This window comes from Cuculus canorus, chromosome 17, assembly GCF_017976375.1.
Source record: "Cuculus canorus isolate bCucCan1 chromosome 17, bCucCan1.pri, whole genome shotgun sequence".
NCBI lineage: Eukaryota > Metazoa > Chordata > Aves > Cuculiformes > Cuculidae > Cuculus > Cuculus canorus.
Genome location: NC_071417.1, coordinates 12316636 through 12341872, shown reverse-complemented (window position 1 = coordinate 12341872; position 25237 = coordinate 12316636). Strand labels below are relative to the sequence as shown.

At 57.8% G+C, this 25237-nt stretch overlaps 2 protein-coding genes across 5 annotated transcripts in view; one reads left to right on the top strand and one right to left on the bottom strand.

Annotated features, from left to right (window-relative positions):
* The window catches only part of AP1B1 (adaptor related protein complex 1 subunit beta 1), a 28236-nt gene extending 10624 nt beyond the window's left edge, over positions 1 to 17612 (bottom strand). For all 4 annotated transcript variants that reach the window (XM_054082579.1, XM_054082581.1, XM_054082580.1 and 1 more), the window contains exons 1-12: positions 17559 to 17612; positions 12495 to 12581; positions 11193 to 11255; positions 10198 to 10303; positions 7950 to 8085; positions 6914 to 7159; positions 5884 to 6074; positions 4473 to 4694; positions 3028 to 3148; positions 2734 to 2829; positions 1056 to 1171; positions 73 to 238 (exon numbers count right to left, since the gene is read on the bottom strand). In XM_054082579.1, coding sequence (XP_053938554.1) covers positions 73 to 238; positions 1056 to 1171; positions 2734 to 2829; positions 3028 to 3148; positions 4473 to 4694; positions 5884 to 6074; positions 6914 to 7159; positions 7950 to 8085; positions 10198 to 10303; positions 11193 to 11229 — 1437 coding nt within the window. In that variant the 5' untranslated portion in view covers positions 11230 to 11255; positions 12495 to 12581; positions 17559 to 17612. The remainder of the gene's footprint in view (positions 1 to 72; positions 239 to 1055; positions 1172 to 2733; positions 2830 to 3027; positions 3149 to 4472; positions 4695 to 5883; positions 6075 to 6913; positions 7160 to 7949; positions 8086 to 10197; positions 10304 to 11192; positions 11256 to 12494; positions 12582 to 17558) is intronic.
* Positions 17613 to 19373: 1761 nt separating this feature from the next.
* Positions 19374 to 24880, top strand: NEFH (neurofilament heavy chain). The gene is made up of 4 exons (XM_009557338.2): positions 19374 to 20196; positions 21479 to 21678; positions 22327 to 22451; positions 22809 to 24880. Exons 1-4 carry the CDS (start codon positions 19413 to 19415, stop codon positions 24376 to 24378), a joined length of 2679 nt encoding a protein of 892 aa, XP_009555633.2. The 5' UTR covers positions 19374 to 19412; the 3' UTR covers positions 24379 to 24880.
* The last annotated feature ends 357 nt before the right edge of the window (positions 24881 to 25237 follow it).

The following is a 25237-nucleotide window of genomic DNA, read 5'->3' as shown; positions in this document are numbered from 1 at the left end:
CTGGTCCCGCTGGCAGCCAGATCTGAGCATCACACAGTGGTGTGATGCTCCTTGCCCCTTGTCCCACCATACCTGGGTGCTCTCATCGTGGAAGCCCTCCAGGAAGCTCTCCAGCAGTTCATCGGCGTTGTCGATCCGCTCCGCGTACTCTCCCACGATCCAGATCATGGCAGCCCGGGCCTCGGGCTCATCCAGAGAGTCGAGGTTCTCACAGAGGGTGGCAATCACACTCTCATACCTTCCCAAAGAGAGGACATGCATTCACAAGAAGAAGAAACCCAAGTCCTAGCTCTGCTCTGACTCCAAACCACATCCTATCACTCCCAGCAGGACCACAGGATGTCGCTGAGGACACCAGCAAGACCCCCTGCCTGGGCAGTCCCCTCTCCCAGGGCTGTGGCATGGCATGACGCTGCCCACGTCGACCCCTCACTGGCCCCAGAGCATCCTTCCCTGCTCGCCAGCCCTGCTGCTGAATTAACTTCTCATCCCTGCTCATCTGGTCTCTGTCCCCGCTGCAGCAACCCTGAGCTGCTGGCTATTCATGCAGAGCTCCTGTTCGTTACTAATTCAGTTCATTAGTATTTATTGCCAGTATTAGTGCACGACTTCCTGATCACGCAATTGCCTATTCATCCTGGCTCAGCTGGAACGCGCCCCTCCTCCTGCTGCCCTTGTTCCAGCATCAGGATTAAGAGCCAGAGATGGTTTATGCTGACGTGAGGAACCGCAAGGTCTCTGGCAGCTCCTGTCTGTTTGGCAGTCCCAGATCCAGACACCCCTCATGGGGCTGGGCACGGCTTTCCTGGCCCCAGCTTATCTTCTGGGGCAGCACTGACCAGAGATGACAACTCCAGCTGGCAGAAAACCCAATTACAGGGAGGCTCCGGGTGGCTTCACCACCAACCGTCCCACCAGGAGGGAGCAGCAGCCCATCCCTTGCCCATGTCTGGGCCTTCACAGGGCCTCCACAAAGCACAGAGGGGTAGAAACAGCCTGTCTAGGTCCAGAAGATTCGCCCAAAGGCCCAAGGCTCACAAGCAGCCACCACGTACTTGTTGGGGTACTTGCGGAAGATGTCCTTGATGACAACAATGGCCTCCTGCACCACATAGTTGACTTTGGTCTGGATGAGGTCAAGCAGGGTGCTGACACAGCGCTCAGCCGATTGCTGTTGGAAGGACTCAGTCAGACAGCAGTGATGCTCTTACATCCCCATTCCGAAGACCCTGCTGCCCTTTCCACACCCCCTCCTTGCTGCTTTATCCCCTCCACACTCCCCAAAACCCAACCCAGACCAGAACAGGGGATGCACATCTGTAGTTTCCCTTTCCCATCCAGGTCTGGCTCCTCCTCATCCCTCCTGCGTGCTCCCAGAGCCTCTTTCCTTTCCAATTCCACTTTTCCATTTGCTCCCTACTCCCACAGAACACACTTCAGGCCATCGGTTGCAGCAAGCCCAGAGCTCAGCTTGCCAAGGCAGCAGCCTCTTGCACCTTGTGTACTTTGGATCTGCACAGCCACACTCCTCAGCATTAACAGGGAGGGAAAAACACAGCTGATGCCATGGTAATAAATCCCAGCGGAGGAGGCTGGCTTCACTGCAGAGGGATCACTGTGACAGCAGAGCCAGGCCAGCACAGCTCCTGGTGGGATGCAGAGGCTGAGCCAGCTCCAGCGCATCTCCTCCTGCCCGGCTCGCTGGTATTGAGCTGTTTGTCTCCTGCGATGGAAGATGCGCTGCAGCAACACCAGTGCAGCATCAGCAGGCTGAGAGCTGCAGAGCCCCTGCATCGGCAGCACCCGGGCCGTGCAGAGCACAGCAAGGGCTTTAGTCACACCAGGGTGCTGGTGGGGCTGCATCTTCAATCCTGGGTTTGGTTTTGGGCCCTGGAGTCCAAGAAGGACATTGAGGGGCTGGAGCGCATCCAGAGAAGGGGAACGAAGCTGGGGAAGGGGCTGGAGCCCAGGGGTTCTGGGAGCGGCTGAGGGACCCAGGGCTGCTTAGCCAGGAGAAGAGGAGGCTGAGGGGAGACCTCATCACTCTCCACAGCTCCCGCAAAGGAGGCTGAGGTGAGGTGGGTGCTGGGCTCTTCTCCCAAAGAACGAGTGATGGGATGAGAGGAAATGGCCTCAAGTTGAGCCACGGGAGGTTTAGATTGGATATTTGGAAAAATGACAGAGTGGTGAAGCCCTGGCAGAGGCTGCCCAGGGCAGTGAGGGAGTTTCCACCCCTAGAGGGTCTCAAAATGTGTTGATGTGGCACTTCAGGACATGGTTTAGGAGGCACGGTGGGGTTGGGCTGACAGTTGGACTGGATGAGCTTAGAGGGTTTTGCCAGCCTCAATGATTCTATGATTCTAATAATCTCCTTCTTCAAATTACCCCCAAGGGGAAGCAAAGCCTCCTGGCCACTCCATAAGGGATCAGCTCCCTCCCAGCAGTTCCTGGATCATGAGCGCTGTTAACACCTCGCTGGGAGCTGGGTCTGCCGCAGAGCAGGGATGGGCAGGGATCCCAAGCCAGCTCCAGCGGGAAAGAGTAAAGGGATGAAATCTCTTCCTTACACACTGTACATGCCCTGTGGAACAACTACAGCTCATCCTCAGGCCCGGGAAAACTCTAGCTTGTGGGGGCACTGCTAACTGCCGGGGTGGGATGACCTCCAGCTCTTCCAACACACACGCTGGACAGGGATGCCTTCATCGGTACCTGAAGCAACACAGCCCTCACCTCCACCTTGATGGCACAGCGGCCAATAGCCCGGACCGCCTTCCTTACGAAGTCCACGTCCACCTCTGTGGCGTATTCCTTCAGCTCCGCCAGCACCTGCCAGAGTGGACAAGGCAGTGAGAGCCCAGCAGTGAGAAAAAGCCACCAGAACAGTAGGGCACCGACCCATCAAAAAATGACTGGTGGTACATCTGCTCCTGTTAGCATCCTGCAAAGCTGGGCCTAGGATTTCTTGGTGGAACCCCCTCTATGACACCCTCGGTGCCCACCCAACACAGTCAGGCAGACCCTGACCTGAGCAATGTTGGCCTGGGAAGCCAGGCGGATCATGATGTCCAGCTTCTCCAGTTTAACGTAGATGGGGTCATTGTACTTCACAAAGAACACTTTCATCTCATGCTTCAAGATCTCAGGCCTGCAGGACAAGAGGCAGCGATTAAGGGAGGCTTCATTTTGACCACAAGAGACACAAAAAAAGCCTTCCAGAAGCCATGAGTATTTGAGTATATGAGCTTTCTGGATACCCAGGTACTGCTTCCAGATGATTTCGTAGGTGGCAGAAGAAAGATCTGAGCTCTGCTCCCACCTCCAGGCTCTGACCCAGTCAAAGCAGTGCAGAAAGGGACTTGTCCTCCCCAGAAAGCTGCACACCAATCAGGACAGAGCTGGGATTTCAGGTGCCTGACCCTGCAGCCAGCTCATGCCCCGCGTCTGTGCAAATTCATTGCTCTATTAGCGAGCTACAGGGACGAAGCATCACTAACTGGCCAAGCCTGGAGCTGGGCTGGTGAAGGCATGAGGACACTGAGGTCATAAGGCAGGAAAACCCAGAGCCAGAGAGGGCCAGGATGAGGCTCCTTGGCCACAAGCACAAGGTTTTGAGGGTTGTTCAATGCCAAGGAATCCAAGATGCTGCTATTATCCCCCCAGGACTCTGTCCCTTGGCTCCCCTTCGCTGGCACACAGAGCACAGGGCACAACCTTGCCGCAAACAAAGACCAGATGCAAGGCAACAGGGGACATTCGTCTTGTCAAGGTTGGAATAGATATTGTGGAGGGAGTAGGGATGCAAACCCAGACCCCAGGGCTAGGCTGGACCTTTCGCACCAGATCATCCTCTCTAAGCTAGGCCAGGTCTAGCTCCAAGGAGCCAACCTGCCTTCTGCATTCCCACTCCCAGGGACACTAATTGCTTTCCACTTCTCCCAGAAGTTGTTGCTATTTTTAATAGACAACCATGGTGATAACTAGTAGGACAACAAATGATCTGATTGCGGCTGTCGCTGCCCTCCAGCTGGCCAGTTCTGCTCAGGCACACGTGTGGGGCCTCGGACATCTCCTGCCCATTACCAATTTTAGGTCACCAAAGGGACAAAAGGACTCTCAGCACTAATTCAAAGAGGACAACTACACAGAAGCAAGCTGATCGCACAAAAATTCTTCACTGGACATTTAATGACTAAACCAAAATCTCAGCTTTTGGCTTTTCAATCCTTTGCTCCCCCAGATAAACAATAAATTAACATAAACCCCTGCTGGAGATCCCAGCTTAGCTCCCCACCCATGGCCTCACCCAATTCTCTGCACCAAGCCCTTGGATATTAAGCGTCAGCGAACAAAGCCTACGAATGCCCCGACAGCGCCACAGTCAGAGGGTTTGAGGCACTGGGAAGCACCACCCATGGAGAAGAGGGAAAGCCGGAGCCAAGCCATCCCTCCTGCCACACTGGGGCACCCACCTCTTCTGCACGATGAGGTTGATGTTGCGGAGAGCCACGTACTGCAGCTCGGGCTCTGCGGAGAGCAGGGTGACCAGCGGCGGGGCCAGTTTCTTTAGCAGTGTGCCGTAATAATCCAGGTCCTTCGACAGCATCTCCATGAACTTCATCAACACCTTCACCGCCGAGAGCACCACCGCCGAGTTGGCGTGGGACAGCCGGGGTGTCACTCGCTCACAAATGCTGGAGGCGTTGGGGGCAAGAAAAATAAAACGATCATAGTCTGTCTTCTTGCCTAAACACTGCTGTTAGCACCGAGAAAGAACAAGGAACTGGAAGATTTGTAGCAGAACAGCTGAGCAGCGCTTAAGATCTTCCCAAGAGATGCTGAACTGGCTCTTAAATGCCCCAAGGAAGGTTATTTCCCAGCCTTTACAAAACCTTTTTGCAATGAGCCCTTCTCCAGGCTCCCTAGTGCCCCTCCTCCCCTCCTGCAGGTAAGAACACATTTTGAAGCAGCTCGAGAAGCACAATCCCTGTGCTAGCACGGGGACAGAGCTCGCTGTGGGACTGCTTGCCTACAGGAAAGCTGGGGAGGGGCTCTTGATCCAAGAGGGCAGGGGTAGGATGAAGGGTAACGGTTTTAAGCTGAAAGAGGGGAGATTGAGATGAGATCTTAGGAAGAAATGTTTTGCTGTGAGGGTGGGGAGGCTCTGGCCCAGATTACCCAGAGAAGTGGTGGCTGCCCCATCCCTGGAGGTGTTCAAGGCCAGGTTGGATGGGGCTTGGAGCAACCGGATCCAGTGGGAGGTGTCCCTGCCCGTGGCAGAGGGTTGGAACTGGATGGGCTTTGAGATGCCTTCCAACTCAAACCATTCCAGGATTCCATGACCACAGCACTTGCCAAACTGCTTGAGCCGAGGGATGGTGACTGGCAGGTGCCCACTGTCCCATCCCCTGCAGTGGAATGCCAAGGCTCAGGAGAATCGAGGCACCTACATCTGCTCTCTACAATTGAAAGGAGGTTGTGGTGAGGTCGGCGCTTGTCTCTGCTCTCAAGTAACAAGGGACAGGACAAGACGAAATGGCCTCAAGTTGTGCTATGGGATGTTTAGATTGCATATAAGAAAAAATTTCTTTGCTGAAAGAGTGGTGAAGCACTGGCCCAGGGCAGTGGTGGAGTCTCCAGCCTTGGAGGAGTTCAAAAAGCTTGCAAATGTGGCAATTCAGGACATAGTTTAGCAGGGATGATGGTGTTGGGCTGACTGTTGGACTGGATGAGCTTAAAGGGCTTTTCCAACATTAACGATTCAATGATTCTATCTGCAGAAGGAGCAGTATTGATACTGCCTATGCCCTGCCCTTTCCAGCCCTGGTCCATGGTGCCTTGAAGCCACTGCTGCCCCCAAGCAACACCCAGAACCTTCCTCACCTCTGGGCTTCCCGGTCATCCTTAGGCATGTAGTTTGCCAGGCAGTCCAGGATGAAGATCTGACCCCACTCAGTGCACTCATTCAAGGCCGTCAGCAGCTTGTTGATGGACTGGGGGTTGAGGTCCAGGAGGTTACTGCTCGGATGGGACTCCGCTATTTCTGAGAGAGCCGCCACTGCGTTAGCCACTACCTGCCAGGGGGACAGGGCACATGTTAGGTGACAGCAAGCCTTAGGTGACACCAAATGTGGTTCAACAGCCTAGGGGAACAGTGGTGCAAACGGATGAGCTGCATCCTCAGTATCGGCACCTCGCATTCCAGTGACATCTGGGCACCAGCTTCTCCTCCCCACCAGCTGATCTTCAAGAGATGAGCCATCACCACCAACACGATCCCACCACCCACGCCCTATCTCCAGTGGTTCACACGTGTTCAGCGGGAGTCAGCCTTGGCCCCGTGCCCAGCACGGAGGAGCCTGCTCTCACTGCCCTTCCCCAGGCAGCTCTGAGGAGCTCTATCACTTTCTTCAGCAGCTCACGGGCTCACCACTACGCCTGCGGCAAGATCTGAAGTGCTGCAAAGGCTGGAGAAAAAGAAACCCTGGGGAGAGCAGGCTTTGAAGTTTCTCACAGCTGGGGAAAGGCAAGGAGATTGATGTTGGCCAAAGCCCAGCTGCTAGGAAACCCTCACCAGGGCCAAAAGCCACCAAGCTACATGGTAGCAGGCCCAAGCATCAGCTCCCCTCTGCCACCATCTTCCGCTCTGAGCTGGCCAGAATAGCCTCCTCCCCACTGGGAGCAGACCAATAATGCACTGCCAAGGAACTGGAGAAGCCTTCCATCCAGGAGACAGTGTTGCAGGACAAGGAACAGCCTGCAGCCCTCGAAGTACCAAAAAGAGGAGAAGTACCCTTCTCCTCGAAGAAGAAGGGGAGCACGGCAGGAGGGGAGCCGGCATGTGAAGAAGGCAGAGCACTTACTGCCATCCAGATGAAGAGAAGATAAGACGGAGAAGGCAAAAAGTAATCACCATGGGGTTGGAGTCTGAGATGAGGTCTTTCAGCGTGTCCAGGAAGCCCTGGTCCTCCACCAGCTGTGCGTTGATGTCATGGAGCTTTGCCACACAGACAGCTGCTGTCTTGCGCACATAAGGGTCCTCGTCCTTCAGGCACTTCCGCAGGGGCTCACAGAGATACTCCGTTATCTTGTCCACACGGATGCAGCCCATGGTCCGCACAGCCAGAGCCCGGATCAGAGGGTTTGGGTCCTCACAGTCCTGTGGGGGTGAGATTGGGAGGTACGTTCCCAGGGCCACTTCTCCTGGAATCAGTGGTGGCTTTGGGACCTTCAGTCCTGTTTAGGTACCTCAGGACTAAAGATTTTAACACTTGGCTCTCGAGAACAAGTCACCCACAAGAGAGGTTTGATCTCCTGTTCTACAATCACACCTGCAGAGTTTTAAACACCTTCAGTCCCCACTCCAAACACACCTCCAGGAACGTGATGCCTTCAGCACTTACACCTAGTACCTGATCTCAGCCACCACCCTGCAGAACAGCCTTCTGACCTGGAAAATGCGTGGGAAATGCATCTAGAGCGTTCATTGTGCAGCTTTTTCCCTTTCTAAAAAGCCACAACTCCCTCTAATGCCCACTAAGTCTTTTCACAATGTGATCTGGCAGTATCTTGGCTCCTAACGTGCTCTTCAGCTCCCAACTCCAACAGGAAGATCACGAGGGCTTTCTCAGCTGCAGAGGCTTCAGCTCACATGACAGCAGTTCCATCACAGAACTGCCCACAACCAAAGCTGCCGCTGACAGAGCACGTGGCACAGTACGGCTGCCAAGAAAACACTTTTCTTCTGCATTACTGGACAGATTTGCTTGGTTATCTCCAGCCAGGTAAGACCCTACTCCTGAAGGGGGAGGATTTTGGAAACCTACCCATGCTCCCTTCTTTGGGGCAGGGTACCAAGCAGCTTAGCATTGCAGCCTCACGCGGAAGCGGAATGCTGGACCACCCCGCTGCAGCACGTGGCTCTCAGGCATGCAGCCCTCTCCTCTCACCTTCACAAAGGTGTTGACTGCCATGATGGCCATGTCCGGTTGGCTCTTGGCGTAGTTCATCAGGTAGAGGTAGACCAACTTCTTCAGCTCCAGGTTGTCCGTCTGCATGCAGTTCACTACGTCGGGGAAGAGAGCACTGAAACACAAAACATCTCCATGAAGGCGGGACACAGCCATGCTGCTGAGGCGGGAGAAGACGCTGCTGCCTACACAACCCCACATTCCCCAGGCACATGGCCAGTCCCTTCCTACTCCTGAGGCCAGAAGATCCCAGGCTCTCCCAGGACCTGAGCCCACCCTGCAGCAGATGTGGCTAAATCACACAGCCCAAATGGGTTTTTCTTTACTGATCTGTATTAAGAGAAGCTCAAAATGACCCAAAACTGAGCTCTTCCACTGTATCCCAGTTCCAGGGCACACCCACTGCCCCAGAAGGTGCAACATCACCCAGTCATCACAGGATGGTGTGAAAGACTCCAGCACCTGCAAGAGAATGTGGGAGATGAACCATTCCCCCAGGTCTTCTGCACAATTCCTCCCACACAGCCCTACCTAAACCATCCTCTGCTCTTGTGGACATTAAACTTGTCCTGCTGCAAACTGCTGAGCCCTCACCCCATGTCCTACGCATGGAACACGGTGTTGGAGAAGCCACCACCCAGGATTGAGTGTGAGGAACGGCCTCTCTCCCCCAGGAGAGCCCTGCAGAGCGATGCTCTGCTAGGACAGAGCAGAGCTGCTGAGCTGGGGGCTTCCCCAACCTGATCCTGGTGGGTGCTAAGCACCCTAAAGCTGCAGGATGCCAGAGACTCAGAGACTCTGTTCCACCACAGATGATACAGACAGCCCAATTAGACTATTAAAGATACAGAGAGCCCAATTAGAGTATTAAACCCCCTTAAGGAGAGGCAATCAAGCTCAGGGCTAACACAGGACACATCCCACCCCAAGAGATGTCCCTTGGCTCCTGGAAGCTTTTGCACCACTGCAAACCCAGCCACCACTCCCAGGATCAAACCCAGGCCCCTGAAGCCCCAGGGACAGGTGCTTTGCTGGGTCTCTCACGGAGCTCCTGCTGCCGGCAGAGCCAGCACCCACCTCAGCTGCTGTCACCCCATGCTAAATCACCTCCCAGGGAGGGTAGAACTTAGTACTAAGTGCTTTCTTGCAGCCTGTAATAGGCACACACTGCCAAAATGGGCTCCCACAGATGATATTTCCTTTCTAATCAATGTAGCTTCTGCAAAGTGCCAAGCAGCCCCAGGCAAGTCCTTGCTAAGTTCCGAGTTGTCTTCTCCATGGTGGCCCCCAGACAGAGCATCACTTGCTACTTGGAGCACTCTAAGAGCTGGGGACACACCGGTTTATCAAACACAGCGCCCAGGCCACGGTTCTCCTCCATCTACTCTCAAATACACCGGTAAAAGCAAAGCGCCGACGTTGCGTGCGATGCCAAGAGACAGATCCGTGTGGGGAGGAGGGGATGGAGAGGCCACGTGCTGCTGGCTCAGAGGGATAAGGGAGAAGAGGGAAAAGCAGCCGCCGGACCAGAGAGGCTGCAAAAGGCTTATCAGCACCGAGACAGAGACAATGACTCCCTGCTGTAAAGACTCAGAGGGGGGTCCTGCTTGTTTTTAGTAACGATTGAAGGAAGCGGCAATAATCCAAACAACTTCATCTGGCAGCCAGACCAATCCTCCTTTAGCCAGATTACTCCGAAGCCAGGCACACCCCCGCCACCAGACAGCCACACTCACACAGAGCTACAGCCAGGAGCTTGCTTGCTACTCACTGGAGGCAAAAAACATCAGGAAAACCCTTTGGAAGCAACATGGGGCAGGGGGAACAGGCATCCTCCCAGTGGGGTTTGAAGAAGAGGAGCTGAGGAGAGACCTCATCGCTCTCTACAACTACCAAAAAGGCGGGTGTAGCAAGGTGGGTGTCAGTCTCCTCCCAAGTAACAAGCAATAGGACAAGAGGAAATGGCCTCAAGTTGCGGCAGGGGAGGTTTAGATTGGATATTAGGTAAAACTTCTTCACTGACAGAGAAGTGGTCAGTGGTGGGGTCTCTGTTCCTGAAGGGGTTCAAAAAAGCACGCGGCCACAGCACTTGGGAACATGGTTTAGTCGGCACCGTGGGGTTGGGCTGATGGTTGGACTGGATGAGCTTAGAGGGTTTTTCCAACCTTAATGATTCCATGATTCAATGATTTAGGCCAGGCATCCCTGGCACGGCACTGCCACGCACCTGACGTCTTTGCCGACAGTCATGGAGGCGATCACCTTCTTCACGGCCTCCTTCTTCTTCTCCTTCTTGTCACTGTTCAGTTCAGCTTTCAGCTCAAATATCTCCCCTGGAGGAAGTGGAAAAGGGGGAGCTCAGCGGTCAGGGCACACCCACACTCTGGGTGCTGCTGCCAGGGGAGGGCGAGATCCTCCAGCCCCATAAGAGCCCCAGAGGGCTTTAGGGACCAGAAGCACTGCAGGAATGATGAGCACAGCACCCCTTACCCCAGGCACAGCACCCAGGGCTTACTCGGTGGCTGGTTTTGGCTGTGGGGTGGCTATCAAGGCACAGAGCAAAGCCCCAGCCCGGCACACGGCTGTTTGGATGCCCTCCCCTATCTGCAGAGCTCACTACAGCCCAGATGATGACGGGAACCCACAACAGCGAACACAGATGGATTTGGGGAGCAGCTCCCTGGGCCTCACAGGGATGGTGGCTCCCAAATCCTGCTCTGCACATGGCAGCAATCCCCCGATTGCAGGCAGCAATCAGTTGGCTCTAGACTCAGCCTAAAAGCATCACATCCCATCCTGAGTTCTTAATTCACTTCTAGGCAAGCAGATAGAAGAGGAAGATGCCACATGGCTTCCCTCTATATTAATTCATTGGTGTGGAAAAAGCTTAAGCTGAATGCCTCGACAGTTTCTGCCCCAGCTGAGGGGAATTTGGGGGGAGCCGTGTCCCGCAGCAGCTCCTGAGCTGCTAAAGCTGGTAACCCAGCAGCCAACAGCCTTGGCAGCATCCAGGGGGTGCTGACAGGTGTTCTGACCCCACAGCAGCCCGCGAGCCACCCCAGTTGCACCAGAGGTGAGTCGGCCACAGCACCCTGCATGGGATCAGGGCATTCCCAGCATTCCCCATCAGCTTCCAGCTGCAGGGATAGCCCTTCCCACCTGCCTTATACGTGTACAAGAGGAGCAGCAAAGGTTGTGTGACCCTCCCGCTGCCTCTCTTACCTTTCTTCGTGGTGGTGAAGTACTTTGAGTCCGTCATGGTGGTCTCCAGCTGGCGACACGTCCCTGGGAGGAGAGGCAGACAGAGAGGTTGAGGGTTGGAAATTTTCTTGCTGAAGTCACTAAAGAGAGCTCCAGGAAGGAAAAAAAACAGGTGAGGGAAAAAGCTGGGGATCTCCTGGGAAGAGCCACAAGGAGGTGAAGTTCTCAGAGAAGCCCTCAGCTCCCGCAATGCCGGAGAAGAAGCTCCCCAGGGGAGGGTGAGTGCCACGCAGCCACACCAGGCTCTGCTGAGTGGGGAATCAGCTGGCTCGCTAATGAGGATGTGAAGCAGGAGGAGGAGGAGGAGGAGGAGGACAGCAGTCACTGAAGACACTGGCATTCACCCCAGCTCACCCTCCAGCTTCCCTCACCAGCAGCAGCTGCCACTTTGCCCACCCCATCCCACATGGAGCCAGGCAGCCCTCAGCCCCACCACAAGGGCTCACCAAGTCTTCCCTGCCCTTGTGTCTCCTTTCCTGAGAAAGGCTTCCCTAGGGAAAATTTCCCCCAGCCCTCCCTCACACCTACACAGGGAGCAACTCTGGGATGGGAAGCAGAATTGAGCAAAACCTGAGGCCCAGAGCAATGCCGGAGGGTGGGGACAGCACAGCCAAGAGAGGCCAAACACACCAGCAAGAGAAAAAGGAGCCTCTCCCAGAAACCACCCTTGCTCCAGCAGCACTGCTTTAACTTCAGGCAGGTGCGAGGTGGGGCTGTGATATAGAATTCTGGCAATTTGGAGCAGATTTATGGCTGGGGAGGCTGAGGGAGCCCAACGTGCAGGCAGCCCTTAAAGGTCAGCAAGGATTTGTTTTTTACGGCTGTTTTACCCCTTGTTCCTTCACCAGCAGAGAAACAGGAGAAGTGACCTTGAAACCCGCAGTGGCCTTGCTGTTCTGGAGGGGCAGGAGCACAGACAAAGCCAAGTGGGGGGGGAAAAAAAAAAGAGCTTGCAAATGGTTTTTAAATGTAAATGAGCATCTTGAAAGCCAAACGCAGCCATCCCCTGAGAGCAGACAGGATGCAGCCAGAGAACTGTGTCCTCTGTTCCCTGGCCAAGCCAGACAGGGTTCCCCAACAGGGATGAAAGAAAATCCGGATGGAATCTGGGGGCTGAGCCCGCTGGGCAGAGCTTGGCATGCAGGGAAAGAGTTTGCAGTGGGTTCACTTTGGGTGCTGGCAGCACGATCTTGATGCTGTTCCAGAGGGGCAAACCACTTCCTGGGTGGTGTAGGACACAACACTCCTCCCTGCCTCGGTTACCTGGGATGTATTCCGAGCCTGATTCCAGCAGGAGCTCCCTGCCCGCGCCGCAGCAGCAGCTCTCTGCACCTCACTGCAGATCCCGGCCTGCAAGAGAGGGAGGAAGGAGGATTTACTGCAGTCCCTCCAATTTCGCCGCCCTGGCTCGCGGTCAGCCTTGCTCTGCAGAAGTGCCTGGAAAGCAAACTTGAAGCCTACTAGGGAATTTGCAGCCAGCTCGGAGACTTGAATCATGCCTGCTGCTTCCCTGCGGCTTCCCAGAGCCCCCAGGCACCACAGTGTGCATTTCAGCCATCCAAAACCCCTCCAATTCCAGAGGTGAAGACCACCACCCATCTACCAGACCCCTTTAAGCCCTGCAGCGCTGGCTGCAGCCTCCAAAAAGCAAACCACTGCCTCCTGCTCCTCCAACAGAATCAAGGCACACCTCTTGCTCCCCAAGCCAACACCTCAGCCTCCGCAGCGGCAGGACTGGGCTTGAAGCATGCCAGCGCCTGGAGTGGGGTGAGGAGAGGCCGAACAGGGCTCTCCAAAGCTGGGTCTCCATAGCAAGGGCGACGAGGCAGGGCTGCCTGCCAGCCTGGGGCTGCGGCCACCGCTGAAGGTGAACTCCCCGCGCTCAGCCCTTGGGCAGGGTCCAATGCTGCTGCCTGGCTCCGGGTTTAAGGAGTGCAAAGGAAACGCTTCAGGGACTGCAGAGCAGCTCTTGCGCTACCCCAGCTCCCTCTACACACACCTTGGTCCAGCTCCGGCAAAGGATGGGGAAGGGTCCCTTCTCTTGAGCTGGAGCCTGACAGTAATTAAGGCAGATTTCTGGCACTTAGGAGCAGGGTGGCCAACCTGGCCTTGAACACCTCCAGGGATGGGGCAGCCACCACTTCTCTGGGCAACCTGTTCCAGTGCACGCTCTGCCCCTGCTGAACACCCTAAACCCAGTGAGCAAAACCAAACAAGGAGGCACAGCGAGTGCTTGGCACATAGCACGGAGCTTGGAGCTTCATATTTGCTCCCCCAGCTCCAGCAATTCCCACCAAGCTCCTTTCCCAGCACTTGCTGATCTCCTGGAGAGTCACTAAGTGGAGCAGCAGCTCCTGCCAGCATTTAGAAAAAGCAGGATGCAAGACCTGCAGGCACAAAAGGAGGAAGACAAAAAGCCTCTGTCCTCACGGTGGCTCAATTTTCACCCTCCCTTCTTGTCACACGCATTTTAAGCTGGTCTTGCAAACTGGATTCAAATGGTTAAAAGCGTTCCTAAGGATCTGGTAGGAAAATCACACAGAGCTCTTCCTCGCCTCATTTGGGCTCATCAGGTCCATTTTGAGGAGAAGCTTCTGCAGCGGCACAATTCTGCACCCTCACAGGATGCTGGATGCTCCCACCCAGCCCCTATGGTGCTCTCAGGAGCCAAGGGGTGGTGGGATCCTCACTCTCCAAGCCCCTACCGACAGCGAAACCAGAGTAGGAGCTAACAGCACCCTTCCTGCATCTCCCACCTTGCAGTAGACTCAGCAACACCAAGACAGAGACACAGGGAGCTCAGCACTGCTCAGCTCCCCATGCCAGCTTCTAGGAGGAGAGAAGCTCTGCAAAGCATCTTATCCCTGATCTTATTCACCTGGCGTGACTGAATCCAAGAGATCCATAAGACCCAGAGCAACGCTACTGTCCCAAGACCGCCTGGCTAAACAGTGGCAATGTCATTCTACCTCCACCTGCCTCACAGTGAAAAATATCATCCACGTTTACGGAACACGCAGCAGCAGGGTCCTGCCCAGCACCGCTACAGGTTGACCGATGCAGCTTTATTCAGCTTCCCAGCCGAAAAAAGCACCACAGTTTGAAACATCTGATTTTCTGCGGCTCTCAAAAGGGGAAGCTGGGGCTTCCGCAGCTGAACTCACAGGGCAGTGTGTTCCTCCCAGGAATTTCAGAGCTCGTGACCATGACCCATGGGCAATATGTGGTGCAAGCCCCTTCCTGGACCTCATGCTCTTGAGTTGGGAACACAGCGGAGCTCAGCCATCCCCTCCCTCCCAGTTGCCGTGCCAGCAGGCTCCAGAATTCAACCATCTCGGGTGAATAAGATGCTCCCAAAGCTGAGATACAGCAACAAACGCAGCACAGTGCTTCTCGCCGAGGCAGGCACAGCCAGCGGGTTCCTGATGCTGAATAAGCCATTGCTGGTGTCACTCATTTCCTCTTACAGAGAGTAGAGGAAGAAAACTTGCCCTTCTTTAGGCCAATTCCTCCATCCTTGAAGGCCAAGGTGCTGCCCTGGGAGTCTTCCAGCTTCTACCAACAGAGACCTGATGCCTGGGAAGGAGTGTGGGGAAAGCCACTGTGCTTCCAGAGCCATCGGAGCATCACACGAGCATTTAAAGTGTGCTCCAGATACCCTGGGTCCCTGGTACCACAGCAAGAGGGCTCACAGTGCACGGCTGATCATTCTGCAGGCTCTGAGATAGCCCAGAACAGGAGTTTGCTGGCCGACAAGGAGTTTTTATCTACCAGGACATGTCTTCAGGATGGTCTGAAGGGGCAGGAAGGATGCATCCACTTGAGCCCTGCAAATACACACGTCCCCGCTGCGCTGGTGGGTACAGCGGAATCTACAGCAGAGGGAGAGGAGCAGGAACTCAAAGGGCAAGCTCCTCGGGAACAGCTCACCCGGAAAGCAGAGGGAAAGCAATTCGCGCCTGCAAAGCATATGAGGTGGGTCAGTAGAACCAGGCAGGTCGGCACAACTGAAGAAGGTGACAGCAGACTGGAAAATTCCTAATCATACAACTATTCCCCATTGATACGAAGCAAATCGCTAGGGAACATCCCACCTGTACCACCACAGCATGGCCACCTGCACCATCCTGCTGAACCCCAAGGGCTTGCAAGACCCTGTGACTCCCACCTCAGCTCCAAGTACTCCCCAGGGTCCCCCCGAAGGAACAGCCAGAGCCAGCGAGTACCACAAATTATTCCACACGGGATTATCTAGAACAGGAGCCACCAATAAACAGCAGCGATGAGCGCAGAGCATGATCTGTGAACCCATTTACTCAGAGGTAAAAGCCTCGCCAAGCCCAGTGCCGCATCTGCAAGGTGCCCAAAATCAGGGCAGATCAATTCAATCACTGAGCCACTGCTGGAGTTATCCAAAACCCCGAAGCGACAGCACGTGGTCCTTAATTAATCCAGATGGCAGAAGGGCCGTGAAAGCAGCTCCACACAACATATACATCCCATCAACCAGCAAGTAGAGAATAAAAGTCATAGACACAGGAAGCCCCGAGGTGTCCCCTGCACCAGCACATGGGGATCCCAGCACTGTGGGACCCAACATACCCAGCTGCAGAGAGAATCCAGGGGGATTCTGAACAGCATAAGCCCAGGATCACCTCCAGCAGGGATAATGCCTCCAGCATCACTCCCAAAATGCCAGAAAGCAGCCTCACAGATGCTAAGCATTCTTCTGGAGGTGCTGAGATGCACAGACAAGTTTTGTCCCACAAAATCAGACACAACAGCTGCTTCCCGTGGCAGAGGGAATTGTCTCCTCCTGGGAATACCACAGAGCTCCAAGGCCAGACACCTCCTGCTGCCACCGCAGAGCTCCCAGTCTGGATTGATCCGAATAAGGACCAACACCTCTAGACCCTCAAAGGATCAAGTCGATTCGGCCCAGCAGCCTGAGCCACGTGGGAAGCAGCCTATGATCCCACAACCAGAGTTGGGGTGCCGCAAACCAGACAGAACCAACCACTCATTCTATTTCCCCTCCTATTTAACATTAGGTTGTTTCGCAGACTCTGCTTTATCAAGACTGGGGGTTTTCTCCTTTAAAAACTCTGTGGAGAAGGCAGCATGCATGGAACATCAGAGCAGGCAGATCTCTGTCTGCTCCATACCCAGTTCCTAGCTCTTTGGTGCCTCCGTGGAGGCTAGTATCGAGCTTTTCCTAGGGATCAGCACAGCGCCCGGCCATGCTCTGAGCACGGCACTGCCTGCACCGACTGCTCTGAAAAAGCAAAGACGGATAGCAGGAATGGCGTTCAGTCCCAAAGCCATGCTGGGAGCTGCTCCAGCCCACCATGACACACCCCCAGCCCAGCATCCACTCCGTCCCCCAAAGGCTGGGGGCTGTGGGTCCCATTTCCACAGCCCCCTAGCCAGGCCCGTGTCCCGCCAGCTCTGTCTGCCTTCCATGGGATCCAGGATCTACCGTGCTAGGATGCAGGGCTGCTCCAACCATGCCTGTTACAGATGTGCCAGGCATAGAAGCTGCCTGCCGGTGAGCCCCTGGGGCTCTACTGAGGGGTAGAACTGGCAGAGGGGAGCAGCAGCGGGGCTGACTCCAAGCCCCCAGCTGGGAGGGCTACGGAGGGAACGGGGGATGCCAGGACAGCACCCACACAGGCTGCAGCTTCAGGACTGGGAGGGGGGGGAAGAAGGCAGCTAGAGTGGGGGTCCTGGCAGGACAATGCCCGGTGGGGCAGGAAGGACCCAAGCCCACAGGGGCAGGCGAGGCGGCGGGGACCAGGCAGTGACCCATGGGGGCAGCAGGGGTAGGAAGGCAAAAGGGGAAACTGAGGCTCACAGGGGTGGGAAAGGAGGCCCAGGCCCAGCCCCATAGGGGCAGTGGGAAGAGGGAAGGACAAGGGGTGACTGAGGCTCGCAGGGACAGCAAGGGGGATCCAGGCCCGGAACCAGAGGTGCGGGAGGGAAGATGGGGCCGAGGGCAGAGAGGAGAAGAAAAGACTGAGGTTCACGGTGGTGGAAGGGAGGGACTGGGACCCACGAGGGCGGGGGAAGAGGGATGGAGAACCAGGATCCACGGGGGCGGCGGGAACCGGGACCCAGGGGGGGCTGTAGGGCTCACGGAGATAGGAAGGGGGGCGGGGAGACTGAGGCTCGTGGGGACGGGAGGGGCCCAGCCCCATAGGGCGCCAGAAGGGGGGCGGAGGAGGGCCCGCCAACAGCCCCCGGCCCGGGTATGGGGAGGGCCATGCTGCAGGGCCGCCCACAGCAGCCCCACCGTCCCCAGCCCCGCGGCCCAGGCCCGGCCCGTACCTGCCGCCGCCACCGGCCCCGCGGAAGTGAGCGCCGAGCGCGGCAGCGCTTCCGGAGGCGGGGCCAGAGCGGCGATGGGCGGGGCTTAGGCGATGAAGAGACGGATGGTGATTGGCCAGAGCGGGGGGGCGGGGTCACGCCCGGCACCGCCATTGGTGGCTCAGGAGGGCGCCGCGCTCATGGCGGCCCCGCCCCCGACGCGAGCTCGCAATCCAATGGCAGAGCTCGATACATCAGCGCTTGGCTTAGCTGGCACCCCGTACGCGGTCGCTGATTGGTTGATCTGCGAGAACATGCGGAGCGCTCTGCGTGCTGATTGGCTGATCTGCCGCTGCGCTCATTGGCCGTTGCCCACGGGGTGATGAATGGCCTGGCCGGCCGCGAGCGCTGATTGGCCGGGACGGAGTGGCGCGCGCGCTGATTGGCTGCGATGGGCTTCCCCCCCCGCAGCCCTCGGGGAGCGATCGCGGGAGGGTCTCAGAGAGGGGGTGTCTGGGTGCTGACCCCCTGCGATCCCCACCCGAGCACCCGCACGTGGGAAGGGACTGCTTGTGCCCCCCCGGTTCCTCTCACGGGGCTCCACGCTCCCTTCCAGGGGGTCTCCGCCGCCCTCCCGGGGGTCTCGCTCGTTTCCATGTGGTCCCCACTCTCTTCCCGGGGTTCCTCGCTCTCCTCTTAGAGAGCTTTAGGATCCTGGCTTCCCCCCTTCCCAGGGGTCCCTGTCCCCTTCCAGGAGATTCTCACCCTCCTTTCCGGGCTCCCCTCTCCCTTCCCCGGGTCCCCCTCTCCTAGGGGTCCAGGCTGCATTCCCCAGGGGTCCCCCCTCTCCTTTCAGGGTTCCTTGCTCCCTTCCTGCGGTTCACCGCTCTCCTCCCAGGGGGTGTCCATTCCCTTCCCGGAAATCCTGCTCTCTTCTCGGGGGGGGGGAGCCCTCCTCTCAGCGATCCCGCTTTCCTCAGGGGGCCCATGCTCCCTTCCCAGGGGTTCCAATCTCTTCCTAGGGGTCCAACGCCCTACCTGGGGTTCCTCACTCTCTTCTCGGGGTCCCTACTCCCTTCCCGGGGGATCCCCGCTTCCTTCTAAGGGACCTTCCCTCTCCTTCCTAGGTTTCCTACTCCCTCCCCGGCGTCCCTGTTCTCCCCTCGGGGGTCCCCACTTCCTTTCTGGGGTCCCTCTCTCCTCCTGGGGTCCCGGCTCCATTCCCAGGGTTCCCTGTTCTCTTCTTGGGGGTCCCTGCTGCTTTCTTGGCATTCATCACTCCCCTCACGGGGCTCTTCCTTTCCCCTGCGGAGTCCCTGCTCTCCTCCAAGGGGTCCCCGCTCCCCTCCACGGGATCCTTGCTCTCCTCCGGAGGGTCCCTGCCCTCCTCCCCGGGGTCCCCACTCCCTTCCCAGGGTCCCCATTCCCTTTTCCGGGATCCTCGCCCCCTTCCAGATGCTCCCCCTCCTCCTGCGGGTCCTGTCTCCCTTCCTCGGGTTCCCTGTTCTCTTCTTGGGGTTCCCCGCTGCCTTCTTGGGGTTCACCGCTCCCCTCACGGGGCTCTTCCTTTACTCCGGGGGGGGGGCCTGTCCTCCTCCCCGGGGTCCCCATTCCCTTTCCCGGGATCCTCGCTCCCTTCCAGACGCTCCCCCTCGTCCTGCGGGTCCTGTTCCCGTCCCCGAGGGGGGGTCCCCTCTCCCCTAGGGCCGTGTCCGTGTGTCCCCCCCCCGCGGGGCTGCGGTGCGGGTTCCCCTCCCCGCGGCGGTGCTGGTGCCCCTCCCGGTTCCCCTCCCCGCGGCGGGGCGGAGCGGCCGCCCCGAGGCTCTATAAAGCGGGCGGCGGTGCCGGTGCCGCAGCCGGGGTTGGGGTGTCACCATGAGCCTTGTGCTGGAGACGCTGCTGGGGCCCCCGGGGGGGCTCCGCAAGGACCTCACCCGCACCGCCCCGCGCTCCGCCGCCTCCAGCGGCTTCTACTCCTGGTCGGTACCGGCGGGGCGGGTTCGAGGCGGCGGTGGTGGTAGCGCTGCCGCTTCCTCCACCGAGAGCCTGGACTCGGTGAACGGCGAACCTCGGGTACGGAACGAGAAAGAGCTGCTGCAAGTGCTGAACGATCGTTTCGCCGGTTACATCGAACGGGTGCGGGCGCTGGAGCAGCAGAACCGGGCGCTGGCGGCCGAGGCGGAGGCGCTGCGGCAGCAGCAGGCGGGGCGCTCGGCTATGGGCGAGCTGTACGCCAGGGAGCTGCGCGATATGCGGGGCACCGTGCTGCGGCTCGGGGCCGAGAAGGGGCAGCTGAGGCTGGAGAGGGCCCGCCTGGCCGAGGACGTGGCCACGCTGCGGGGGAGGCTGGAAGAGGAGGCTCGGCAGCGGAGCGAGCTGGAGGCTGCAGCCCGCGGGCTCGCCCAGCGCTCGGCGCAGGAGGAGAGGGCGCGGGGGCCTCTGGAGGAGCGAGCCCGAGCGCTGCGGGAGGAGGCTGAGCTTCTGAAGAAGCAGCACCGGGCGGAGGTGGGCGCGCTGCTGCGGGGAGCCCGAGCGGAGCCCCTCGCCGAGGCCCCCCCCGCCCTGCGCCCCGGTGTCACCGATGCTCTCCGTGACCTGCGCGCCCAGCTGGAGGGCACGGCGGCTCGCAGCACGCTGCAGGCCGAGGAGTGGTTCCGCGGTGAGTGCCCCCCCGCAGCACCCCCTCTCCCCGGGGCTGGGGACCCTATAGGGGCGCACTCGGGGGAAGAAGGGGAAAGGTCCACATTAGCGTAACCAAGCCCGGAGGGGGGCGAGACCCCCCCATATACGCTGTTCTCCGGGAGGGTGTAAGTTGTGTCCTTCCCCGAGAGGGTGCAGGGACCCACCTATATATCCAGTGCTCTAGGAGAATGTTAGGGTAACCGCACACCGGGGTGGTGCAGGGACCCCCCCAGAGATATCCACTACTCTAGGAATGTGTTAGGGTACCCCAACCCGGGAAATGCAGGGACCCCCACCTAGATATCCACTATATTAAGGTAACTCCATCTGTAGCACGGGCTCCCCAGTGTCTGTAGGTGCCCCGCCCTGCAGTGTGTTTTGGGGTGTGTGGTAAGGTGACCGCCCGAGCACTTTACAAGCTTTCTGGGTGCCATGACCCCCCCGTAATGCTGCGGAGTGTCCTACCAAGTCCCTCCCTGCTGGAGCCAGGCCAGGAGTGTTTGCGGTGCAGTGGAGGGAGGGGATTACAGCAGGGGGGGATGGCGGTGCCGCATCCCTAACGTGGGGTGGGGGGAAGCAAGGGGTGTCCCTGCTGAGCTGTTGGGTGGGGCACTACGGTACCGAGGAATAGGGGGGGAAGTCAGCACCCCCCGCCCCGGGGCTCGGGCACCCGCGTGGTTCAGCACCGCGGACAGCGGCTGTCGCGGCAGTGGATGTGGGGTTCAGCACCAAGGACAGCGACAGGCGCGCAGTCCCCGTGGGGCGTTGGGAGGACACCGGGGACGGCGGGCTGTGTCCCGTCCTCCTCCACACTCCTCGCCACCCCATCCTCTCCTCCCTGTCCCCGAGGGTGGCCTCCAGGCACTGCGGCAACCCCCTGCCTCGCCCCAGGATGGCTGGAGCTGGGCGTGGCAACGCGGTGGATGCAGGCAGCTCTTTGGGTCCCGGGAGCTGCGGCAGGAGCTGAAGAGGAGCGGGAGGATTGCAGGGTGGGTTGGCACTGGAAAAAAGTCCAGGAAGGCGAAAACACCTGCCTGGCCCAGCTGCCTTCACCTCTTCGGCATGGCAAGCACAGATGGAGGCTAAGAACCTTCACCAACAAGGGTTGGTGAAGCTGGAGCACTCACGGAGCCTCTGCCGGGGTGGGCTCCACAGAGGATGCGCACACAGCGGATGTGCGGTCTCAAAGGATTTGAGGTTCCCCAAGGAGAGGAGGCTGCAGCCTCCCTCTCTGCAGCTTCTCCTTTCCCCTGTTGCAGTGAGGCTGGACAAGCTCTCAGAGGTTGCCAAGGTGAACACGGATGCCATCCGCTTGGCCCAGGAAGAGATCTGTGAGTACCGCCGCCAGCTCCAGGCCAAGACCACTGAGCTTGAAGCTCTCAAAGGGACGCAGGAGTCGCTGGAGAGGCAGAGGCAGGACTCGGAGGAGCGCCATCATGCAGATGTTCTGTCCTATCAGGTAAAGTGGTGCAGTGGGCAGCGTCCCAGCCCTGACATTTGGTGGGGAGGGACCACCCAGCTACTGAGGAGGAGCTGGGCTGGTACTTTGGCTTCAGGGATAATGATGACCAGCAGCAAATACTCAGGGTGGTGTCTAGAGCCAGCCTTCCACAGGTCCTGATGATCAGGTAACCCAGAGCCCGAGGCTGAAGCCAGATTGTTGTGTCCTGCACCCATCATGGAGCTGTCCCACATCTCTGCCTGGCTGTGAGTTGCCAAAGACACCCTGACCATGTCCTAAAGCTGGGCAATGTGGTGACCGTGGACTGGAACTGGAACCTGGGGCTGTCCCCAGGTTGACGGCCCACCCCCATCAGCCTCAGACTGCTGTTTTGTACCCACTGGATTCACTCAGGTCCTAGAAACATTCTCACAGCTTTTCCGTGTTGTAAGGAGCTAAGAGAGGGGGTGGGAGCTTCGCTGGCCCCAGCGCAGCTCTTGTCTGAGGTGGTGCACAGCTCCTGCTGGTGCCCCCAAGGGAACTGGACACACCAAAACAGCCTCTGAATGCGTCCCTTCCCTCTGTGTCTGCAGGATGCAGACCTCTCTGTGAGGGGATCCCAGTGCTGAGCTCCCCTCTGTTACCAGTTGCTTTTCCCTCCCACAGGAAACCATCCAGCAGCTTGACAATGAGCTGAGGAACACCAAGTGGGAGATGGCAGCTCAGCTCCGCGAGTACCAGGATCTGCTCAATGTCAAAATGGCCCTGGACATTGAAATTGCTGCCTATAGGTAAGGGGTGGGGCAAGGGGAAGGTGGGAAGGTCTCAGCCAGCCCCCAGTGCTGGTGGCGCTGGGGACGTTCCTTAAGGGGCCTCGCTAAGACTTGGGCTCTTCCCATGAGGAAGAGACACTTCCACCCCAAGGCCACAGTGGGCAACATCCTTCTGGGTGACCCAGCCCTGCAAGTAGCTTGCAGAGGAGATGGAGGAAACCTGCACAGCCCAGGGTGTGGGAGCAGGAGGGTCAACCAGCGTCTTGAGAGCAGAACAAGGAGGGAGATGGAGCTATAGGATGAGGCTGGCAGCTCCTGATCACGGGAGAAGGTGAGAAGGACACTGACTGTCCTGCTCTGGTCTCTTCCTGGCAGAAAGCTCTTGGAAGGGGAGGAATATCGGATTGAGACTGGCCTTGGGATGCTCTCCTTCCCTGAGGTGGCCCCCAAAGCTCCCAGCATCACCACCAACATCAAGGTGAAGAGTGAAGAGAAGATCAAGGTGGTGGAAAAGTCTGAGAAGGAGACAGTGATTGTGGAGGAGCAGACAGAGGAAATTCAGGTGACTGAGGAGGTCACAGAGGAGGATGAGGCTGAGAAAGAAACTGAAGGTGAAAAAGCTGAAAAGGAGGAGGAAGAAGAGGAGAAAGCTGAAGCAGAGGGTGAAGAAGAGGAGGCCAAGTCCCCAGAGAAACCTGAGTCCCCCTCAAAGGAGGAGGCCAAGAGCCCAGCTGTTAAGTCCCCAGAAAAGCCACCAACCCCCTCAAAGGAAGAAGCCAAAACCCCAACTGTCAAGTCCCCTGAAAAGCCACAAGCGCCCCCAAAAGAAGAGGCCAAGACCCTGGCTATCAAGTCCCCAGAGAAACCTACTACTCCCTCAAAAGAAGAGGCCAAGAGCCCAGCAGTGACGTCTCCAGAGAAGCCCCCAGCCCCCTCAAAAGAGGAGGCCAAGAGTCCAGCTGTCAAGTCTCCAGAGAAACCTGCACCTCCCTCAAAAGAGGAGGTCAAAACTCCATCTGTCAAGTCTCCGGAGAAACCCACAACTCCCTCAAAAGAAGAGGCCAAGACCCCAGCTGTCAAGTCTCCAGAGAAACCTGCACCTCCCTCAAAAGAGGAGGTCAAAACTCCATCTGTCAAGTCTCCGGAGAAACCCACAACCCCCTCAAAAGAAGAGGCCAAGACCCCAGCTGTGAAGTCCCCTGAGAAAGCCCCAACCCCCTCAAAGGAGGAGGCCAAAAGTCCAGCAGCGAAGTCTCCAGAGAAAGCCCCAACCCCTTCAAGAGAGGAAGCCAAGAGTCCAGCGGTGAAGTCCCCCGAGAAAGCCCCAACCCCCTTAAAGGAGGAGGCCAAGACCCCAACTGTGAAGTCCCCTGAGAAAGCCAAGTCTCCTGTGGAGGAGGCCAAGTCTCCACAGAAGGAAGTGGCCCCAGCCAAGGAGCCCACGCCCTCCCCTCCAAAGGAGCCAAAAGCCCCTGCAAAGGAAGAGCAGCCCAAAGAGGTGAAGGCTCCATCCAAGCCCAAAGATGAGGAAGGCAAGAAAGAAGTTCCCAAGAAGGATGCCCCAGCCAAGGTGGAGGAGAAGCCCAAAGACAAGGCAGCTGCTGTGCCAGAGCCTCCAGCCCCACAGGTGAAGGAGCCCACCAAGGCGGTCACCAAACCTGCAGAAGAAGGAAAGGCTGAGAAGGAGGCTCCACCCAAACCTCAGCAGGAGGTTGGCAAAGTGGCTGTAAAGGAAGCTGAGAAGCCAAAAGCTGAGGAGAAGGTGGAAGAGCCCAAGAAGAAGGCAGAGGAGCCCAAAGATAAGGCAGACCCCAAAGATAAGGCAAAGCCCAAAGATGACCCCAAAGCCAGTAAAGAGTCCCCCAAGGCCGAAGCCCCTAAAGAGGCTCCCTCCAGCAAGGAGGGTAAAGCCCCAGAGCCGGCACCTGCTGCAGGGAAGAAGTGAGGGAGACGTGGGAGCTGAAGAGCACCTCTGGGCATGGGAGCTGCTCCGCTCCCCTCCAATGGCCGGGCTTTACCTTAGCAATATGTCTGTGTGAGAGACACAGCCCCCGCTGTCCTGCCCCGGGGGCTTGGCCGATAGCTTCCCTAGCAGAACGTGATGTACGCCGAGCGCCACATTTAAACACTTGAATTATAACCGAGGAGAAGGGGACCCAGGGGACCAACCCACCCTTCTCCAGTAAGTGCATTTATTCAATGTATGTGCAATTGATGGACGAGTGCAATGCAGAGCTCTAGCTGCTTGGGACGGGGGCTGGTGGGGTCTTTGGGGTCTTTCCCTGCCATGGGGGTGAACAATTGCCCCTCTGAGCAGTGACCCAGGGTGCAGCGGGAGAGGCTGGGCACTGCAGGAATGCTCACAGACACACGGTGCACTAGGAACCTCAGCCCACTGTTGTTTGCTTACTGTGCAATAACCAAATAAAGTGCTTACAGAGACGCCCCGGCTCTGCTCGCCTCCTGTCTGGGTTGGGGAGGAAGAAATGGGGAAGCAACGCATGAAAAGCAGCCCTGGCTGCTTTCCTGAGAGTAAAGCCCACCCCGTGGCAGGCACAAAGGACTCTGTGTCCTGGGGGGCTGCCTGCACAGGGGCTGGAATCAGGGCCAGCTCTCCCTGCTCAGGATTTCAGCGGTGTTTTGCTTCCTGCTCTTTTTAAAGCGTGGCTCCCAAGGGAGCGGTGGAGCCTGGTTTAACCCGAGTGCTGCAGCACCGCCCGGCACTGCAGCACCGCGCTGACGGCAGGGGCTGCACGGGGGCAGAGAGAGGCTCTGCCAACCTTCCCAGGGCAGAAATTGCCCAC